The 20,485-nt window shown below is 47.8% G+C and overlaps 1 protein-coding gene across 1 annotated transcript; it reads right to left on the bottom strand.

Annotated features, from left to right (window-relative positions):
• Positions 1-1,293: 1,293 nt before the first annotated feature.
• Positions 1,294-20,383, bottom strand: RGS8 (regulator of G protein signaling 8). Its single transcript, XM_059854736.1, has 5 exons — positions 19,940-20,383; positions 18,154-18,255; positions 17,199-17,263; positions 4,726-4,892; positions 1,294-2,569 (listed from the first exon to the last, which is right to left on the bottom strand). The coding sequence occupies exons 1-5, from the start codon at positions 19,963-19,965 to the stop codon at positions 2,387-2,389; spliced, it is 543 nt and encodes a 180-aa protein (XP_059710719.1). The 5' UTR covers positions 19,966-20,383; the 3' UTR covers positions 1,294-2,386.
• Between the last annotated feature and the right edge of the window lie 102 nt (positions 20,384-20,485).

Raw genomic sequence — 20,485 nt, 5'->3', positions numbered from 1 at the left:
GTTTACATTTTCCATTTCAGGGGAGGCTCCTGCCTTCCTTAGCAGACACCTGGCTTTCCAAACCAAGACACTTTCCTGCAGCCCAGGCAGCACCAGGCACAGCCACTGGATGTGTGGCTCTGTGTCCTTTGCTTCCACCTCTGATTCCTTCCACGCATTGCTCAGGTTCACCAGACCTGTCTCACTGTGCCATGCTTGCCATAAAGCTTTGGGACTCTGAGCTCCTGCAGGATCTGGCTCCCTTGGAGAATCGTGGCAAATCTGGAGCATTTTCCAGGTGTCCCTCACTGCTCCCACTTTTGAACAAGCAGCAAAAAGTTTGTGTCAAACTGTGCCACGTCCAGACCCTGAGCTTTGTGTCTCTTGTGTCCCCTGAGGGGCCTCAGCAGTCCCAGGAGCTGTGTCACTGAGCCTGGTGTGGCAGCAGAGTGTCACCTCTGTCACCACAGGCCAGCCCCAGTTCCTCAGGTGTCCCTGCAGGGGCAGGGGACAGCCAGGGAAGCTGGGTCACTGCTGCTCTTTCTGGCCATTCCTCACAGAAATTTAACTGGAGATGGGATTTGTCTCCCAAAGACCTCCTGCTGACCAACCAGGCACTGAAAAGCAGGTTTCCCTACTGAACATAAAGTTTGCCTTTGCAATGTATTTAGACTTCAGTGTCTTGGAGACCACAGGAATACACCTCCAAAACAAACCCAGCATGGTTACCACCTCTCCTTGATCCTGTTTGTCCTACTGTCCTGCACATCATCCTTGCAAAAAGTCTCAAAAGCTGTTTCCTACTTCATTAATGGACAGTAATTTTTAATATCCAGCCAGACTTTTTTTATCTCATTCAAAAAACATTTTACTTGGCTTTAGAATTCATTCTACCTCATTTACACCACATTACACAAAGTCTATATCAGCAGCTTTCTGATGTATCAAAGCCACCCAGACCCAGAACCCTTGGCTGGAGCAGAGGTTTGCAGCCTCTGGTCTGGGGATGACTGAGAGAGGAAAAAAGATCCATGGGGTCACTTTCCAGGCCTTCATTAAATTAAGGAAAGAGACCTCCAGTCTGCGGGCTCAAATCCACAGACAGGCTGTCTGCTTCTCCCCTCAAAGGCATTGCAAGAATCTGCCAAGCTGGAGCAGCAGTGCCGTGGAAATGGGGCCATCAGATGGGAGGAATCATTGCCCAGCCCAGGGGAGTGCTCCACCCTGGCACCTGCACAGGGAATTCTCCTGCAGTGGCCATCCAGGCTATGGGGATAGGGCCAAAGAGCCCTTCAGACCCCACTGCACCCTCAACACCCATCCATGCTTTGTGTCCCCCTGGGGGCCAGCACCCTGCAGCAGGGTCTGTGTCCTGGGGAGCTCTTTGCAGGGCACTGAACCCACAGGGGACGCTCAGAAAGTGGGAACAGTCAGTAAAAGGGAAATAACAAAAATAGAAATGGGATATTTCACATTGCCTCTGGCCAGGTACCCCATGGAAAATGCCATCTGCTGTGGCAGACTGGCCTTGTGCTTTTCCTACACCTCAGCAAGGGCCAGAGGGTTCCAACAGGTCCTTCCTGAGGAGCCACCAAGCCTGTGGCAGCCAGGAGCCCCTTTGTGCTAGGCTTTGGTCCAGTGCCCAGCACAACAGAGCCTGAATGATGGCTGAGACTGAGCTACCACACAAATAAATCATAGCCGTGGAAAACAAGCATTCACATTAGAAGACTTGCCTGCCCAGGCCTAGTGAGAGCTTTTGGGATTGCCTTCCTCAGGAGGAAAGCTCAGCTCCTTGAGAATACTCTGAGCCTCCATCCCTGAAGGAAAGGGGGCAGTGACAGGGTGGCAGCTGAGCCAGAAGGTGTGCAAGACAAATGGGGAGGTGAGCTGAGTTTGCTGATGGCTCCCACTTCGAGAAAGGGAATGAACCCTGTGCCTTTGTCCCCTGTCCCCTCTCTCCCTCCCCTCAGCCCCAGACCCCAGCAGGGTGAGAGGGGGGCTGGATGTGGCTTCACGAGGGCCAGCACTGCCCTGGGGGCCCTCCCGAGCACAAGGGAGAGGTGAGAGACAGGGAGATGTGTGGGAGGATGGAAAGGTGTTATTTACACACAAACCAACCCAGCCATTTCAAAGGGAGCCTGCCTTGCCCACAGATGACCCTGAGAGGGTTGTGGGTTTGTGCTAGACAGAGGGAACGACTGCAAGGTGCTACTGCTAACAGAAAAAAAAAAAGCACAGATAGTCAAAGAGTCTTAATACCACGCCTGGATCACTCTCTGGAAGCTTCCTCTGCCCCTTCTCCCTCTTTTCCCATTCCCACTGCTTTTAACACCAAGAAAGTTTCACATTTGGACATGTTGGCTGTGGAGGGAAGCACGTGGTTTCTGAGGGCCCCGTGGCTCTCCTAGCTGAGCCTCCTCTGGGTCTGAGACAGCAGGTCTGTGTAAATTTTGGATCTCAGGAACCTGGGGTACGAGTCTTTCTCCATCAGGCTGTGCACCTTCCCCTGAGCTTGGTCAAAGCAAGAGAGGGAGGGCTCCTGCACATTTCTTCTGGTCAGCTCTCGTGTCTGGAAGTCTATGTTCACCTGGGGAAAGCAGCAGAAGAGAGTTTGGCACTGAGTGTCCAGCTGGCCTCCTTCAAATGGCTCATTCCCTCTCTGCCACGGCTGTGGAACAGCAGCAGAACCAAGGTCCTACCCCTGCCCATGCCTGAACAGCCCCCACAGTGATTCAGGGCTCTGAATCCTGCCCCAAACCTGGAAAAATTTGGTTTGTAGTGATCTGAGCACTTCTGAAATCACTTTGCTTTTACTGAAATCACTTTTGGAATTACTTTCATTCAGGCTCTTAAGCAGCACATCACCTAAAGCTGCTGACTCAGCCTAACCTCTCTCCTGCTCCCTCTCTTCTTCACCACATGCCTAATAAATGGGTCAATAAACTTTTAACTGGGTTTAAACCACTAGTACATTCTTATTAAATGTCTCCAAACTCAGCTGATCTAAAATAAACTGTTTAATTTTTCCCATAGCAGCTTCACTTTACAGTATCTGGAGGAGAGGCTTGGAAAAATAAACCACCCAATAATGTTATGACTGCCATTTGTTTGCAAAGGCAGCCAGTGGAGTTTTCCTGCTCTCCTTCCCTAGCAGGGTAATCGGCATTTTTTAGGGTTATTGTCTGGAAGAAAAAAAAAAGGCTGAAAAAATGTTATTTGTTGTTATTAATTTAGTGTCCAAACTGGAAGGAGCCTGGAAAGTAAAGCTGTCTGCCTCAACGTGGGTGTCAGCAGTATGGATTAGCTCTAATAATTTAATATTCTAAGCATGCCAAAATTATGTAACAGTGCTAAGGAAACATCACCACAGGATCAAATTGTAGGAAGGACCCCATCCTACCTGCACTCCCATTTCTAATCAAAAATCAGCCTTCCAGTCCTTCAAATCTCATCAGGCTTCCTGAATAACAATGGGGAAATGCTCAAGGAGAGCACTGAGACAGCCACACAGCTCAGTGTGAGTCTGGGTCCTTCCCAGTGGCCTTGCAATGGCTTTCCTAGCTGGGAGAGGGAGGAAAAAGAGGAAAATCCCTGACAGGCACCCATGCAGGAGCGGGGGGAGCTGGGTGCAGTGAGGGCCCCCCCGGCTGTGCTGTGATTGCAGTGACACAAGGCAGCGTGGTCACCAGGCTGGACCTGGCAGTGCCATCACCAGGACCTGGCAGTGCCATCCCTAGGACCTGGCAATGCCATCCCTAGGACCTGGCAGTGCCATCACCAGGACCTGGCAGTGCCATCAGCAGGACCTGGCAGTGCCACCAGCAGGACCTGGCAGTGCCATCAGCCTGTTGAGTGCTTGAAGGAGGATTTAACCATCCCAGGCTCTGGGGTGTGACTGCATTTTCTGTTCAGCTCGGAGTTATTGTTTGCATCTCTCAGGAGGTCTGGGTGAGGGGGGGTTAGTCAGAAACTTTCCCCCCTTGGGAGTCAACAAGTTACTCACAGAATTCACAGAGTGACAGAATCACTGGGTGGGAAGAGACCTTCAGGATCATCGAGTCCAACCCAAACCCTGGCACCCGGTGATACATCCAGGCTTTGTTAAACACCCCCAGGGATGGGGACTCCACCACCTCCCTGGGCAGCCATTCCAGAACTTTATCACCCTTTCTGTAAAAAACTTTTTCCTGATATCCAACCTGTATTTCCCTTGGTGCAGCTCCAGGCTGTGTGCTCTGGTTGTGTCAGTGCTGCTGGAGAAAGAGCCCAGCCCCAGCTGAGCACAGCCACCCTTCAGGAGGTGTAGAGAGTGATGAGGGTGCCTCTGAGCCTCCTTTTCTCCAGGATAAACACCCTCCAGCTCCCTCAGGGCTTTGTTCCACTCGTGGGTGGGATGGTCCTGTTCAAAGTGTCCTGCCAGGGAAGAGCCCAACAGCCTGCTCGAGGCTGACAGTAAACGACAGGAGCGCTGTGAAATGCTCCTGGGGAGCTGGGTGAGCTTAGGGAATGTGGGCTGAGGCTGCCAGTGAACTCCCTGGCTGTGACTAACTCAGCATCACCAAAGCAGCTGCCCTCACCAGGGATGAGTCAGGGCGAGCAGAGGCAGCTGGAGCAGCAGAGGCAGGACGGCATGGCCACCGTCCTCAGCCACGCTCTGAGAGGGAAGGCAGAGAGGGAGAGCACCCAGCTGGGGGTGACAGCCCTGCTGGGCGCCCTGGGCACGCCGTGGCACCCCGTACCCACCTCCCGAGGGGCCTGCACGTCGATGAACTCCTCGAAGATGCGCTGGGCCTTGGAGGCCAGCTTGGCCGCCGAGCGCGTCTTCTTGAAGTCCTCGCAGGCCAGCCAGAACTCCAGGTTCTCCTCGCTGAACTCTGTCTTCAGGAAAGCACGGAAAGCTGCCAGCCCATCTGCCAGAGACACACAGGGAGGAGAGGGCTGTGGGAAACCATGAAACCAGAGGGTTTGGGGAAAGCTGCAAAGGCAGGCCTCAGAGACAGCACAACTGTGATTGGAGCTCAGCAGCAGCCATGAGATTGGCCAGCAGAAAAATTGTGTAAAAAGTAGAAAAGCAAGGACAAATAGAACAATGGTCTGGGTATTCAGGCTTTTCTAGGATAACTCCCTAAGCTGCAGAAAAGTTTATCTAGTGAGACATTAGGAAGTTCTAAGCTTAATAATGGAGCTCTGTGCATTGTGTTGTAAGGCTTACAAGCAGGTATTGTATCCAAAACAGGCAAGCATTGTTTAACCAAAAGTACCTGTGCTTATAGTGCTTGGATAGAACCACTGTCAATGTGCTTCTGCTTTGTGTGATTGGGCAAAAAGCTTAAAAAGTAAGTTGTAACATTAAGCTGTTGGTTTGCTGCCCGGGATGTGAGCTGATGGCATCTTCCCATTGATAACTATGTAATGAGACTGATGGTGGAACATAAAACAGCTCAAGGCACATTCCCAGCAGTCTCATCCTGTTTGTGATTTGTATATAAACCCCTGGCAGGTGATACCAGTGATGCCTTGAGGAGCTGGAGCAGAGGCTGGGCAGAGCTAAGAGGAATAAAGTGGAGATTTGTTGAAGTGCCTTCAAAGGCCTCACCCGGCAGTACCGGAGCCATGGCTCTGCCCGGATGGCTCCAAGATGGAAGCAAAAGAGGGCTTGGTCACAGGATCTCACATTTCTGTAAGTTCTGCTCCATTTGCATATTGGAGTTCATTGTCCCATTCCAGCTCCAGCCCAGGCAGTCCCAACCCTGCTTGTTTTTCTCTCTCCAGCCCACATTGTTTGTGCTCTTGGGCTGAGATTTGGATCATTTGTCCTTGGTGCCCAGCTGGAGCAGGAATTGTTTTGTCTCCCTGCTCTGTGCAGAGCTCACCATCCCCTCATGTGAAGCCCAGACCCACACAGTAAGGCAGCACAGAATCTGAAAAAAATAAAAAGCTAAAACCTGAGGGATCAAGAGAAGACAGGGAGCTGTTCCATTCTCATACATCCTTCCACCCACCCCAGTCTACCAAAGACAATTTGATATTTCTCCCAAGCTCTGCCATCCCAGGATGCATCCATTACTTACACCACTGATGAGCCAGGCTCCTGTGAGCTGCCACAAAGCCAAACATCACTTGATGTAACTCTGAAAAAGGGTGTTTTCCTTTGCTAAGGTGGCAAAAGGCTTTCCTCAGGACTGGGACACCCACCCTTTGGGAAGTTGTTAATGGAATTATCAAGGTTCAGGTCATGCTAATGCCACATTTTATAAGGCCTTATCTGCTACTAAGAAAAACCTTCAATAAAACGTGGCTGATGTGGACTTGTCTCCTATGTTTTCTGTAATTTTTCTTTATTGCCTTGTGCCATTTTTAGTTCTTATTTAAACAGAGAAAAGCTCTCAGAGAGTCTGTTACAGCTCCAGTAAAGGGGAGAGGGAAAGGACTTGGCCTAATTACAACTTGTCTAGTCAGTGGTAAAAGTGTGCTTATCACTTGCTAATGCTCAGCAATTGTGACATTTCAGTAATGCAATCTGAGTCAGCGCAGGCAGATTAGAAATATGGAAAGATTTCTTAAGCAATCTGTGTTAAACCCCTGCCTGGGCCTATTTATGGACCCAGCCATTGTTTTTTATTTCCTTTCCCTGAACAGCACCAGGGGAGTTGATGCAGCAGAAGGCTTCACACATCCCCTTTCTCCTCAGGATAAAGTTAAATTCTTTTTTTTTTTTTTTCCAGTAATGTGTTTCTAACTCTTCCTGGTCTTTAGCAATAGCATCCAGGTTTTTGTAGTTCATGACTGGAAAGCTCTTGGCTACTTCCAAGCAACTGCCTAAAAATATTGATGGAATTGGGGATGAGCCTGGTGAGGTCAGACTCCTGGGAAGGACAAAGGGAGCAGGGACAAGGCATGTCCAGCCTCTCATCCACCAGCAATCTGTTCATCCCCCCAGCCTGGACTGATTTTGGGGGTAATCCAGGTGCAGCACCTTGCACTTGGTCTTGTTAAACCTCATGAGATTTCCATGGGCTCATTTCTTAAGCTGCTCCAGATCCCTGTGGATAATCCTAACATTTTCTCCAAACAGGCTATCAGACAGTTCCTTCTATATGCTGTATATAAGAGATATATTATATGCTACATTATATCTATATCTCACATATTATATATATCACATATTTTATATATTTATTTATTTATATAAAGTATAAAAATATCTCTTATATGCTATTTATATGCTTTCTATATGCTGTATATATCTATTTGCTATGTGTGCTACAGATCCATAGAAATGTATCACTGCCCTGCATCCCCTTGCATGTCCTAAACTTCTTCCTGCTCCCCTTGTTTCTGGTAATAACTTAGATATTTCCCAGCTCCCTCTGAAACCTCAAGCCCCAAGGAGTGGCCCTGGGTATTGAACAGCACCAAACAATCCTATTTCTGTCTGTGTGTCAGTCAGTGGACATGTCTGACTGCCCAGATCCTCAGAGGGAAAAGAAAAGGCCAGGCAAGCCCAAAGTCTGGGTAAACCTCTCTTCTCTGCCTTCTCAAAGCTCCTTCATTGGGTTTTTTTTTTTTTTTTGCACTGGCTGCTCCATCAGCAGTCTGCTATCAGCATAAAAATGGATCCATCCCATCTCAGCCATGCTCCCTCCTGCTGTCAGCCCCAGAAATAGCTGCATTATTCCAGCTCCTCCTGACACTTCTTCCTTCAAGCAATTTTAGGAGGAGATCAGGGCTTTGCACTGCTAGGCTAGACAAGAAAAGGGCCTCTCACCCAAGTGACACTGCACATTGAGGGTCCCAGCCTGGGGCAGTGTTGTGACATCAGCCCCAAAGGAGCAGGGCACCTGTGCTGCTGTTCTCTACCTGCTGTTATCCCCCCTGGACAGGTAAATATGGTGAGAGATAAATATGGTGAAGGTGAGGGGTGTTGTAGAGCTGCTCCCCTTCCTGAAATCTGGGACACAAAAACGTTTCCCAAAACCCCTGTCCCCCTTAGTGCCTCTAAAATTCACAGGGCCTGAGTGAGAGCAAGGGAAGGACTGGAGAGCAGAGCAAGGAGTCTTTGCACGCTGGCAGCTTTCAGAAAGAAGGAAATAAAACAGGGAGAAAGTTCCAGTTCCTCGAGGTCTATGTCATTTTATCAATCATCAGCTCCTAGGATGCTTGACATTAAATATTCCAGCACATAAACACACTGCTATGTCTCTGCAGTCTCTGCTGAGTCCCTGCTGAGGTCTTGCTCCCCTGACTCTGCCTTGGTCTTTTTTTTTCCCTTTTCCTCTACAACAGCCCCAGAGCTGTAGCACTGACAGAGGATCACTTGCAGGGATAGCAGTGTTGCATGAAAGTACCACTGGTCACTGATGCAGAATAGAATATCTGAAAAATAGGATACCTGGGAAAAAAAATACCAGAAAAATAAAATACCTGGAAAATATTATATCTGAAAAATTAAAATACCTGAGAAATAAAACACCTGGAAAATATCATATCTGAAAAATATACCTGAGAAATAAAATATCTGAAAAATATAATACCTGAGAAATAAAATACCTGAAAAATATCATATCTGAAATGTATAATATCTGAGAAAGATATTATCTGGAAAATATCATAACTGAAAAATATAATACCTGAGAAATAAAATACCTGAAAAAAATAATACCTGAACAAAAAAATACCTGAGAAATATATTACCTGAAAAATATAATACCTGGAAAATATGATACCTGAGAAATAAAATACCTGGAAAATATCGCACCTGAAAATAAAATACCTAACAAATATAATGCCTGAAAACTATAATATCTGAAAAATAAAATACCTGAGAAATAAAATACCTGAAAAATATCATATCTGAAAAATGTAATACCTGAGAAATAAAATACCTGAAATATATAATACCTGGAAAATATAATATCTCAAAAATACAATATCTGAGAAATATAATACCTGAGAAATAAAATACCTGAAAAATATCATATCTGAAAAATATGAAACTTGAGAAATAAAATACCTGAATAATAAAATACCTGGAAAATAACACACCTGAAAAATATAATACCTGACAAATATAATGCCTGAAAACTATAATATCTGAAAAATAAAATACCCGAGAAATAAAATACCTGGAAAATATCATATCTGAAAAAAATAATTCATGAGAAATAAAACACCTGAAAAATATAATACCTGACAAATATAATACCTGACAAATAAAATACCTGACAAATGCAATATCTGCTAAAAGAAGGGAATGTCACGAGTGACAAGGAGAGAAAGGCATTTGCTACAGCCCTGCCCCAGAGAGCAGCTGCAGCAGGTTCCCCTGGGACCAGGAGGTTTCCATGAGCTCTGCCTCCTGCTCTCATGTCAATCAGCTCCTTTTGATCCTGAAATAAGTTTAGACAGTGAATGGATAAATAATAGTGTCTGGCTGTTCTCTGCTTTTTTTATCCCCTGCTGTCATGCAGTCCCCAGAGCCTTGGAGGAGCTGCAGATGGAGAGGCTGAAGCTGTGAGGGCCTTGCCTGGGACACTCTGGGTGCAGGAGAGCTCATCCCTGACTGCCTGGCTTGTCATCAGTTTCATCTTTAACCCCTGACTGCCTGCCAGCCTTTCCAGCTGTGCCTGACAGCCAGGTTTGGGGAATCACTGCCAGAAGTTTGTCATGGAACAATGACAAGTGTGACTGAAAGGGCAGGAAGACAGTTGGGCGTGGGAGCTGGGATTTGACCTGGATATTTGTTACAAATATTGACTTAAATCTCCTCCTCTCCTTCCTAGCACATGAAGGCTTTCAAGGAATGATACTCATGAATGATCAGCATTTCAAAGCTCATCCCAGCCATCTGGACATCTTTTTTCCCAGAGCAAACACCACTGGAGTGCAGTGTGATATCAGCAGGAGAGAGATTTCACCTCCTGAAATATCCCAGTGTGCAGTTCCATGGGGATGCTTTAAAGAGAAAGCACAGAAATTTTAACTTTTTCATTAACTGGACAACTGGACATGCTTTTTTTCCAGAGCAACCACCACTGGAGTGCAGTGTGCTACAAGCAGGAAAGAGATTTCACCTCCTGAAAAATAAGTGTGCAGTTCCAGAGAAATGCTTTATAAAGCACAAAAATCAATTGGACAACTTTTAACTTTTTCATTAACTGGACATCTTTTTTTCCCAGAGCAACCACCACTGGAGTGCAGTGTGCTACGAGCAGGAGAGAGATTTCACTCCTGAAATATCCAGGTGTGCAGTTTCAAGGGGATGCTTTAGAAAGCACAGAAATTAAAAGCAGGATCAGAAATCTGCAGAGGCAGCAGCACAAAATCATCCCCAACCTGAGGCCCAAAGGCATGGCCACTCAGGAGGACAGGATGTGCTGCTGTGGCTGCACAGCCCTTCGGGACAACTGTTGGACAATTATTCAGGAATTTGCCTCGAGAGTCCTCTGCTTGAAGCCAGAAGAGGAAATTGATCCTGGTGGAGCAGATAAGTTGAAGGCAAAGAAGTGGAGCTCTTTTCTGGATGTTGAGAGTCTGGGGGAGAAGCAGCAGACATTTGATATTTGACTTTTGCAGTATAAATCCAAGCTTCAAAACGCCCTGCTCTCCTTTCAGACTGCCTGAGGAACGTGCAGAGGGGATTGTGCAAGTGCTCAGACATTACTCAGGATCCTGCAGTGCTGGAATCTGAAATGCAGGAAATTCTCAGAGCTTTGAGCCTGTAAGCCAAAGCTTAGAGTTAAACACAGGATTTGATCTGAGACCTTGGGAAAGGCTTCTAAACTTAGGTGCCAGAAGTGAGAATGTGGATTTTAAAGCAGAGACACATTAAGTTAAGAAGAGGGAAGTTTAAGGTTTTAGAGCTTAAGATATAGAAAAAATAAAATAAGTTACAAAGGTGAACAAGGAGTTTAGAATGCAGCACTGTAGGTTTGTGTCTCAGAACATGATTGGCTAAAAAAGCCTACACTGTAGCATGAGTCCATAAAATATTTAAGGATTGGGTCAAAATCATAAATATCCTTGTTGGCAGTGTCTTATTGGTTAATAAATCCAAAGCTTAGAATTAAACACAGGATTTGATCCGAGGCTTCCAAGCTTAGGTGCCAGAAGTGAGAATGTGGATTTTAAAACAGAGACACATTAAGTTAAGAAGAGGGAAGTTTAGGGGTTTAGAGCTTAAGATATAGATAAAATAAAATAAGTTACAAAGGTGAACAAGGAGTTTAGAATGCAGCACTGTAGGTTTGTGTCTCAGAACATGATTGGCTAAGAAAGCTTACACTGTAGCATGAGTCCATAAAATATTTAGAGATTGGGTCAAAATCATAAATATCCTTGTTGGCAGTGTTTTATTGGTTAATAAATCCTTAAAATGTCTTGTAACTAGGGGTCTTGTGACCTTCTGAGCCATGCAGTGAAGATGGGAGCTGAACTCCCCCTTCCTGTCCGTGTAGAAGATAAGAAAAATATATCATCTAAAAATTCAGAGGTGCCATCTCTAACTCAAAACTCCTTCCACAACCCCCAAGCTGCAGATCATCTGTGAGTCAGGCAGTGACAGGAATTTCTGGGGGATGAATGGGCAGTGCCAGGCAGGTCAGTGACCATGTGGGGACAGGGATTCCTGAAATCCCATTCAGGAGATGGAAAGTGGATCCTATGCAGCAAAAAGGGACTGAGGTGAGGACCAGAAAACACAAGAGAGGGCTTAGCTAAGCTTCATCAGCATGAGGAAGAGCCCAGATTAGTGGCCTAAATCATTCAGGCAGTTTAATAACCAAGCACCTGCCACTGTCAGAGCAAGAAAGCAATCCCCAATCATTTATTTAATGCATGTGTTCCACCCCCTCAGCAACCAGACTTCATGCAGAGAGGAAAGGTAGGGTCCCTGTGGCTGGTGGATGGATGGATTTGTTTCCTGGAAGGTGTTGGGTGCAGGGCTGGAGGGACAAGGTCACAATTGCTCTGCACAGCACACGAATCAGCTCCCACTGCTGCTGAGCAGAGCTCCCCTTCATCTCAGCTGCCTGTCAGCAGCACAATGCTAATGCTCTTCTGGCTCAGAAAGAGCTGGGAGTAGGTTGGGATATTCCTGTGCTGTGTAGGAAGTGAAGGAATGTGTAGACAACAGGAGGAGGAGAACAACAATAAAGTTTGGGAGGAAGAGCACGGAGATCACAAAAAAAATCCAGAGGAAAAATCACCTTTTCCTCCAGATTTCAAAAAATCCGGGGGAAAATCACCCGTGAGATAAAAGTGGGAATCCAGGATGAATGTTTTTGGTGTTGGGTGAGAAATTGACCAAGGGTTGAGGACAGACTGTCCTGCTGGATGCTGGAGGAACAGAAATCTGTGTGTCCAGCCCTGTGGGGGATGCAGAATGAGACATGCTGGGGCTTGTATTTCCCTCCAGGGAAATACAAGCTGTCAAAAGGAATCCTCATCTGGCCAGCCTCCTGGGCAGGGGCACAGGGAGGGGATTACTCCTCAGTTACTCCCCAGCATGCACTCACACTCTGGGGACCACGCTGAGCTCATGTCCCTGGCACAGAATGGGGAAAGTTGCCAAAATCCAGCTGTTAAAACCTCTGCTTTTCCTCCCTGAGCACCCAAGGAAATGCTGCACACGGTCTGCCTCTTACTCTGCCAACCCCCTGACAAGAACAGCAGCAGGCTCCCTCTCCTGTTGCTTGCTCAGAAGCCCTGACCCCAGGGAAGGTGGCAGTGAGCTCAGACAGAGCTCCTGGTAAAGCAGGGATTGTCTGCCTGACCCCAGGGTTTCTGAGTTGATTTGCTCTGCCCATTAACAAAAACAATTAGGAGTTCATTGCACCAACCTAGGGATGTGGAGCTGCTGCATCCTGCTGCTCAGCACTGCTCACTCCAGGAGGGATGAGGGAATTCAGTGTCAGGGCCAGCACAAAGGGAGGTGGGGAGAGCCCTCCCGTACTCACAATCTCTTGTTAACTCCAATAACTTGTCAGCTCAAATTATCCTTTGAATGGCTCGGGGAATAAATCCAAATCAGACCAGTCTGTGCAGAGAGAAGGGCATTACCCAGCCTGGAATCACCCAGGAGAAAACAACTGCTTCAAATCCCAGGGGATTTCAGTCTTCCTCCCACAACAGGATCAAGCATTACCTGCAGCCATTCATTCTTCAGAAGGGGGAGGGGAGAGCAGGGGCAGCTCCCCAGGGCTGTCCCACTTCCAGGGATGTCTGGCAAAGGTGATCATGGAATCACAGAATGGTTTGGGCTGGAAGGGACCTTAAAAATCATCTCATTCCAACCCCTCTGCCATGGGCAGGGACACCTCCCACTAGACCAGGTGGCTCAAATCCCCATGGACTCTCCGTGGAATCTGTGCAGTGCATGACACTCCTCAGGTCACTTCTGGTTAGAAACTGGGGGAAATGGATTTGTAGAGAATTCTCAAAGCCTGGCAGAAGGCTCACACAGTGTGCATCTGCATGCAAACCTTGAGGTGAGAAATGCTGACTTAGAAATGCCATGGGATAGGACAGACATTGTTGAGAGAGAAATGGAACTAGAAACAAGTTTCAAAGGATGGTTTTGTAAATAAGACTGGATACTTTGGAGAACTAGAACTATGGAAGATGCATTGTAGTAGGACCCATGAGGGGTAATTTTAGATGATTGGCTTTAAGGCGTCTACAGCAAAAGCTGATAGGCCAAAAAATGCTTATAACATATAAGCATTATAAGCTTATGTATAAGTTTATAAGCCAAGAAAGGCCAGTTGTCCTCAACCCATTTGATCCTTGCCTCCTAGAGTGGAAAGTCAATTATTCAGTGGAAGATGTTGAGAGTTGAGGGGTGGCCAAAGAGGAGAGACAGCATGTCCTTCTAAGACAAAATCAGCTTCTGATTGTGATGGAGTGAATTATAACACCTGTATTGTCTCACCCTTCTCATGAGACTGAAAATGGAATAAAAGTTTTTAAAACACCTCTCTGTTACCCCATCTCTGGGTCAGTATAATCCAACAAGAAAGCTTTTGGAGACTCATGAAAATAGGAAGGGAATAGGAAGTGTTTTTCTCATCTGCCAAAGTACTGCAGGTCTCTGAACCTGCTCCATGTACGAGGGGAGCCTGCTCAGCTGGGCACTTTGGAGCCCTCTTGGGGAGCTCTGATCCACATTCTTGCTCCTGGGAGCAATTTTGCCACTTGTCCAATACAGGATGTGCCCCTTGCTGACGGAATGACAAAACTCTCCTTTGTCCCTTTAGAAAGGAAATAAGCCCAGAAGTTTCTCTCCTCGATTAGGTGAAAAGACATCTCATAGGACTTAGGGGACTTCACCTCAAACTTAAGGTGGACAGAGCCAAAAGTCCCACCTGAGCAATTCACTAAAAGAAGAGAACAAAGAAACGAATCACTTCTGTGAGGTGTTTCACCAGAAGCAAGAACCTCTTGCACCTGGCTCGGTTTTTCTCTGTAAAGAGTTTTGTTATTTTGCCTTTTATTAAAACCTTTTTGTTTCCAACACTGCCACAGAAGCCATCCTGCTGATTTAATGCCTCCAAAGGTAGCTGAGCTGTCTTGGGTGTGAAATAGATCTCCAAGAGCTCATGGGACCTGGCTGGAGGAGACCTCTATTTCATGGTTGAGTGGTGGCCTTGGCACTGCTGGGTTGATGGTTGGACTGGATGACCTCAGAGGCTTTCCCAGCCCAAACCCTGCTGGGATTGCTGCTGGCACTGCTGGGTTGATGGACTGGATGACCTCAGAGGCTTTCCCAGCCCAAACCCTGCTGGGATTGCTGCTGGCAGTGCTCACAAGCTCTGAGCCCTTCCCTGTGTGGATCTGCCTGTCAGGCTGAACTCCTCATCCTCTCCTCACACGAGGGATTGGGACCACAGGGAAGCAGGAGAGGCCAATAGATGGGGTTTTCTCTGTAAAGAGTTTGTTATTTTGCCTTTTATTAAAACCTTTTTGTTTCCAGCACTGCCACAGAAGCCGTCCTGCTGATTTTAAGCCTTCTAAGGTAGCTGAGCTGTCTTGGGTGAGAAATAGATCTCCAAGAGCTTATGGGACCTGGCTCGAGGAGACCCCTATTTCAGTCCAGCCCCTGGCAATATTTCCTACAAGGTCTGCCCCGTTTTCAGCTGCTCCATCAGCTCCTGAGCCCTGCTCCAGCACTTTGGGGGTTATTTTCCCTGGAGAGCACTTTGGCTGGAAGGCACCAAATCCATCTGACTGCAGCAGAAAGCACCACAAAACCCCCGAAATCACAATCCCCTTCCCAAAATAAATGAGCTGTCCATCTAGTGAAGACACTTTCTGACAGATGTGTCAAGCACAAGTGCTCTACCTGCTGATGCTGTGAGCCCCAGGGGGAATTCTCCCCAAGCCCAGCTGGTGCTTAGCCCATGCCCCCGAGCATGAATTCCAATTTTCCCTGGCTAATGCTGTTCACCTGAGCAGTCACAGGGAAATGAGGCTGGAGCAGTTCTGTCCTCCTCTTGGCACTAAAAGCAGAATTTTTGCTGGCAGCTTCCCTCACAGACAGATGCCAGCAGGCCAGGCACAGCTTTATTTAATCCCAGATTTTGGCCACTTAAGGCATAAGGCTCCCTTTACCTGTGTAACATCAGCACATCCTAACAGCAAAAATGCAACTTGGACAATATAATTAATTCTGTGAGTATGTGCTGTTCTCTCCTTTAAACCAGTGTAACTAAAATAACACTTCTGTTTCAACAGAACTTTTTGTATTTGCATCAACCTTGACTGCCAGGCTGGCAATTCCAGAAACTTCAGGTGCAGAGCAGTTATAAAATATTCCTTTAGAAAGTAGTTTATTAAACAACAAATTTTTTTGTCACCAATCACCAGGCAATGTCACCGTGACTGCTGATAAAAATAGATTAATTTAAATTTTAAAGATCACCTTCTGTTGCCATTAGGAACTGAATATTTTTCATTAGAAACTGAATATTTTTCATTAGTGCCAGAGAGTTATCAGAATTACTTTCCATTCTAAGAGATTGGAAAGGTCTTGATAATTCATTTATCACTCTATAAGGCTAATTTATTAATAAAACCAGACACCCTGGTGGAGGCTGCTGGACAAAATCATTGAGCTGGGGTTTGATTTTGCATTTTTACAACAGTCAGCTGCAGAGGGAAGAATCTGTATAACATCAGGACATAGGTGGGTAAATTCACTGGGGTTTGTAAGCCAAGCACTTCTTCTGCAGTCTAATAAAGAAAATTTCTGCTTTTACACCAGTGAAGAAGAAATGGGTTTGAGTTCAGGATGATAACTGGGGTGTGAAAATCCTGCCCTCCCCTTTCTCCATCCCCCAGGTACCCTGCAATCTCCTGGCTGTATTTTCCCCTTCTTGTTCTGAATTTCCACAAAAGAAATGGTCCTTTTCAGCCATACCCAGCTACACCATATATTTTTTTTTCCCCTATTGGCTGCAAGAGCAATGATCTCAACTAGATACTGCTGCTAAAATTACATCCTGCTTTTCCTGCCTTGGTCAGCCTGCCTGTTTAAAGTTGTCACTTAATTCCCTGCCAAAACTGTTGTCATCTCAGTAGAAACCTGGCAAAATTACCTTAAAATTAGCTTAATAACATAATTTACACTTGCATTTTAAAATGGAAGGAAAAGCTGAGCCTCTAAGCAAGCCAGACAGCTCCTTATTGCCATGAAAGAGTTCAGCACCCACGGTGGCTTTTCCCCATCCTCAACTCATTTGGGTTTTTCTCTTCAACAAAAGCCCATGAATGAACCCATACTGGGAACTTTGCTTTGTTTATAATTTCTCAGTGTGAAAATGCTGCTGAAGCAGAGCAATATTTGCAGAACAGAGCTCACAGGATTGAACAGAGCAGGGGTTGCTGATTGCAGGTTGGCATGAGGGCTCTGGATGTGAAGTTTTCAGGTTTGCTGTGATAACTGCAGCTCAGGGGGACCAAGGGGGATTCCTCTGTGCCAGGGCAAGCTGGTCAAGGGTGCTGAGCTGGAAAAGGCAGCACCTTGGGCTGATGGCTCCAGCAGCTGTGGTTTTTCTCGTGGTCAGGAGCAAATTTGTGATGGGACCACACAAAACTCTTTTCCTGCCTGTAAAGGATGGGGGCTCCTGGGGACTGAGCAGCTCTGAGGGACCACGCCCCTGGACAGGGGTTAAGGGCAGAGGAGGGGAAAAAAAAGGTTAAATTTCATCTCTACTCACATTTATGGGACAAAAGGACATCAAAAGAGTCTGCCCATCTTGTAGCTTCTTCTGTTGACAGTCTTCTGTAAGGGAAGGAAGGAGCAAGTTACAGACAGCCCACAGCTGCTCATCCCCTCTGGAGCTGCTTGGTGAGGACACCGAGGAAGGCTGGAGTTCCTCTCACCTGATTTTGGAGGTCTGGGGTGTAGAACTGAGCCAAGTGACCCCGGGCTTCCTTTAGAACCAGTGAGGAGATCCCAGGGGACCTGCAGGGACTCTGCTCGTCTCACATCCCCAGGCAGGCAGGTGAAATAGGCCAGATGAATCATACCCAAGAAGGCACCAATTTTTCCTCACTGACTCTGAGCAGAGGCCCAGGAAACGAGCTCAGATGCAGACATTTACATTGTAAAAGCCAAAAGTCAGGCGAAATGGAACTCAGCCCTGCAGAAGTGTTTATTTCTCTTGCTTGCCTTTCAGGGGAAGGACAGATTTTATCCCAGGTGGAAGCAGGGACTCTGATCAGATGAGTCCCATGCCACACTTCTCAAACCAGGACTCTGGAGGGGTTGAAGCATTCCCCTCCAGCATTTTGCAAACCATCACCCGAATTTTGGCACTGTCAAATACAAGGCTGAGCTGAAGGTGACCTGAAATTTCTGGTCACCTCTCACACCAAGCCAACTGCTCAGGCTTTGATTTGTGATGACAGGGTGTAAATTACATCCCCAAAGAGGTGCAGACGTGTCCCCACACGGCAGTGGGGCCTGGGAGCACCTCCTGTCTCACAGTGCCAAAGGGGCAGGAATTTCCCGAGGCTGCTCCCGCTGGGTCGGTGCCGGTTTTTTTCCTCCTGGAAGCACTCACAGCTCAAAGTACAACAAAAGGAAGACAATACTGGAGGGGAGAGGTGGTGGGTGGGGAGGAGAAGGGCAGGAGGGGGGTTGGGGTGGGATGCTGCAGCTATACTCACTTCAAAGCCCGGTTGGGCTTGTCCGGAAGAATAGCTGTGAAATCATTATATGAGTCTGATTTGTGAGACAGGCAGCCCAGGCGAGTCCTCATCCCTCTGTTCCTGTGGTCGAGGTGGGGAAGCAGGGGTGTTAGCAGGGGAAAACCAAAGAACAGGATGATTATAAGTCTAGCCAGCTTGGCAAAAGTAAAAGAACAAACCCAAAAAAAAAATATAAAACCTGTGTGCCAGATCAGTGTCCTTGGTTCCCTCTCGTGTGAGAGGGACCCTGAGACATCTCCAGGCTGATGTTAAGGGTGAAAGGCTTTGAAAGGCTGCGCTTTGGGATGGTTTCTTGGAAAGTCCTGCTCTGGTCGGGTGTGGGAGGAGAGCAATGGGCAGCAGCACAAGAAATTGGTCACCACGTTCCAGCAGCACCAGAAACAGCAGAAATACCCGAGGTGGAGGGGGCTGGAAGAAGGAGAGGGGTAGGAAGGCACCTGCAGGTGAGCCTGTGCTGCAGCCCCCTGAGTTCCCAGCCAGGATCAATCCCGAGTGTCCTCTTTAGACTCAGGATTACATAAGCAGGATCAAAGTGCCTGTTTCCTGACACGCTTACCCAGGCAGAAAATGCCTTTATAGCTTTTTTCCTCTAAATTTCAGCCCAGCCCCAGAGCCTTCAATCCCGTGCCAGCCCCTTCCCGGGACAGCAGCTGCAGCATCCTTCATTACATAACCCGGGATGGACAGGACAGAGGGACAGGGACAGGGAGCACATGCATTGCACGGGACTGGCACCACCCTCTTCCCAAAAACATGTGGGGGCTTCTTCATGGCTTTGCATGGGCTCTGTGATCTGCCTCTCCAGCCCGAGGGTGTCTCCTCTTGGAGATTCCCTGGATATCAACCTGGGCCATTCTCTCCTCGGGACCACGGGAGGAACATTCAGCCACCCCATCTCCACTTCCCAGCTGCTGGACCTCCTCTGGAGCTGCTGAAAGCCCTTCCCTAGCCCAGCTCCCAAACAGATGCCCAATACTCTCTGTGGCTGCACAAGCAGAGCATTTTTCCCCCTTCCATCTGTAATTCTTGCAGAACACTTCAGCACCAGCTCCTGAGCCAATCTGTAACGCGCCTGTTTCCCCCTTCTCCTCCCGCCCCTCGGAGAGCTTCTATTATTGCACATTTTAATGTAATCTTCGAGCAAATTAAATGTTAATTAAATGCACCGAGTGTCTCCCTGGTGCAGCACAGGCAGCTCACAGCATTTAACAAGCACAAAACCCAGGAACTCCTCAGCCACAGGAATTGTTGCACAGCCTCCAACTACGGCCCCACGGCCGTGGGCACTGCACAAACTCCAGAGGAGAGCACAGGGAGTGCCACGTTCCCAGCTGGGCTCCAGTGGACACCAAACCCACCACAGGATCCTTCTGGTCCCTCTGCAGATGCCTCCTACCCCCCACCTTTCTGTGCCCTGCTCTGTTTGCTCACGAATTTCCCAGCAAGAGGTGTGACAGGCGTCAGCGCAGCGCTGCTCCCATTCCCCTGGGATGCCTGAGATCAAGGGACTGCAGCAGGGAATCAGAGCAGGGAGCTGGTTCCTCGTGGAAAACACTTCTCTCAGTCAGGACTTCCAAGACAGGACACAGGGGAGAGAGGGGGGGAGAGAAATTGGGTGTGCAGGAGGTGGAGAGGCGAGGGAAGGGCAGCAGGGGACACGGCAGTGGGCAGAGGGGCTCGCTGGACGAGGTGGATAGTGACAGGATGGCAGGGTTGGGGGATGCACTGTAGTTTTTCCAGTTACCTCCGTGGGATCAGCAAGGCAGCCATTCAGGCATCCAGCTACGGTTAACCCTTTAACTGGCTGGCTTGGACTGCAGTCAGGGCTGCTGGCAGGAGTGCAGGAAGAAGGGATTTACTGTTTCATGTCCTGGCACTTCAAAATACACCAAAGAATCCTCTTTGCCAAAGCCAAGAAGGGCCAGTTGTCCTCAACCCATTTGATCCTTGCCTCCTAGAGTGGGAAGTCAATTGTTCAGTGGAAGACGTTGAGAGCTGAGGGGTGGCCACAGAGGAAAGACAGCATTTCCTTCTAAGACCAGGTCAAGTCCAGCTTCAGGTCTGGTGTCCCAGCTCACCAGGGAGCAGCAGGAGTTGGCATTATCCCACTCATCCTCCAGCACCTCTGAAGGTCTCTCCTCAAGGGGCAGAGCTCCAGGCTGGCCTTGCTAAGAGGACCAAACTACCTCTTGTGCCTGTCCCTGCAGGTCATGGCTGGTGTCAGTGGCCAGGCATCACGGGACAGCTGGCACTGCAAACAGAACAACAGGAGGACTTCACACATCTGTGG

Source organism: Haemorhous mexicanus, chromosome 9 (assembly GCF_027477595.1).
Source record: "Haemorhous mexicanus isolate bHaeMex1 chromosome 9, bHaeMex1.pri, whole genome shotgun sequence".
NCBI classification, from domain to species: domain Eukaryota; kingdom Metazoa; phylum Chordata; class Aves; order Passeriformes; family Fringillidae; genus Haemorhous; species Haemorhous mexicanus.
Note: the sequence above shows the minus strand (reverse complement) of the source record. Positions and strands in the feature narration are given on the sequence as shown.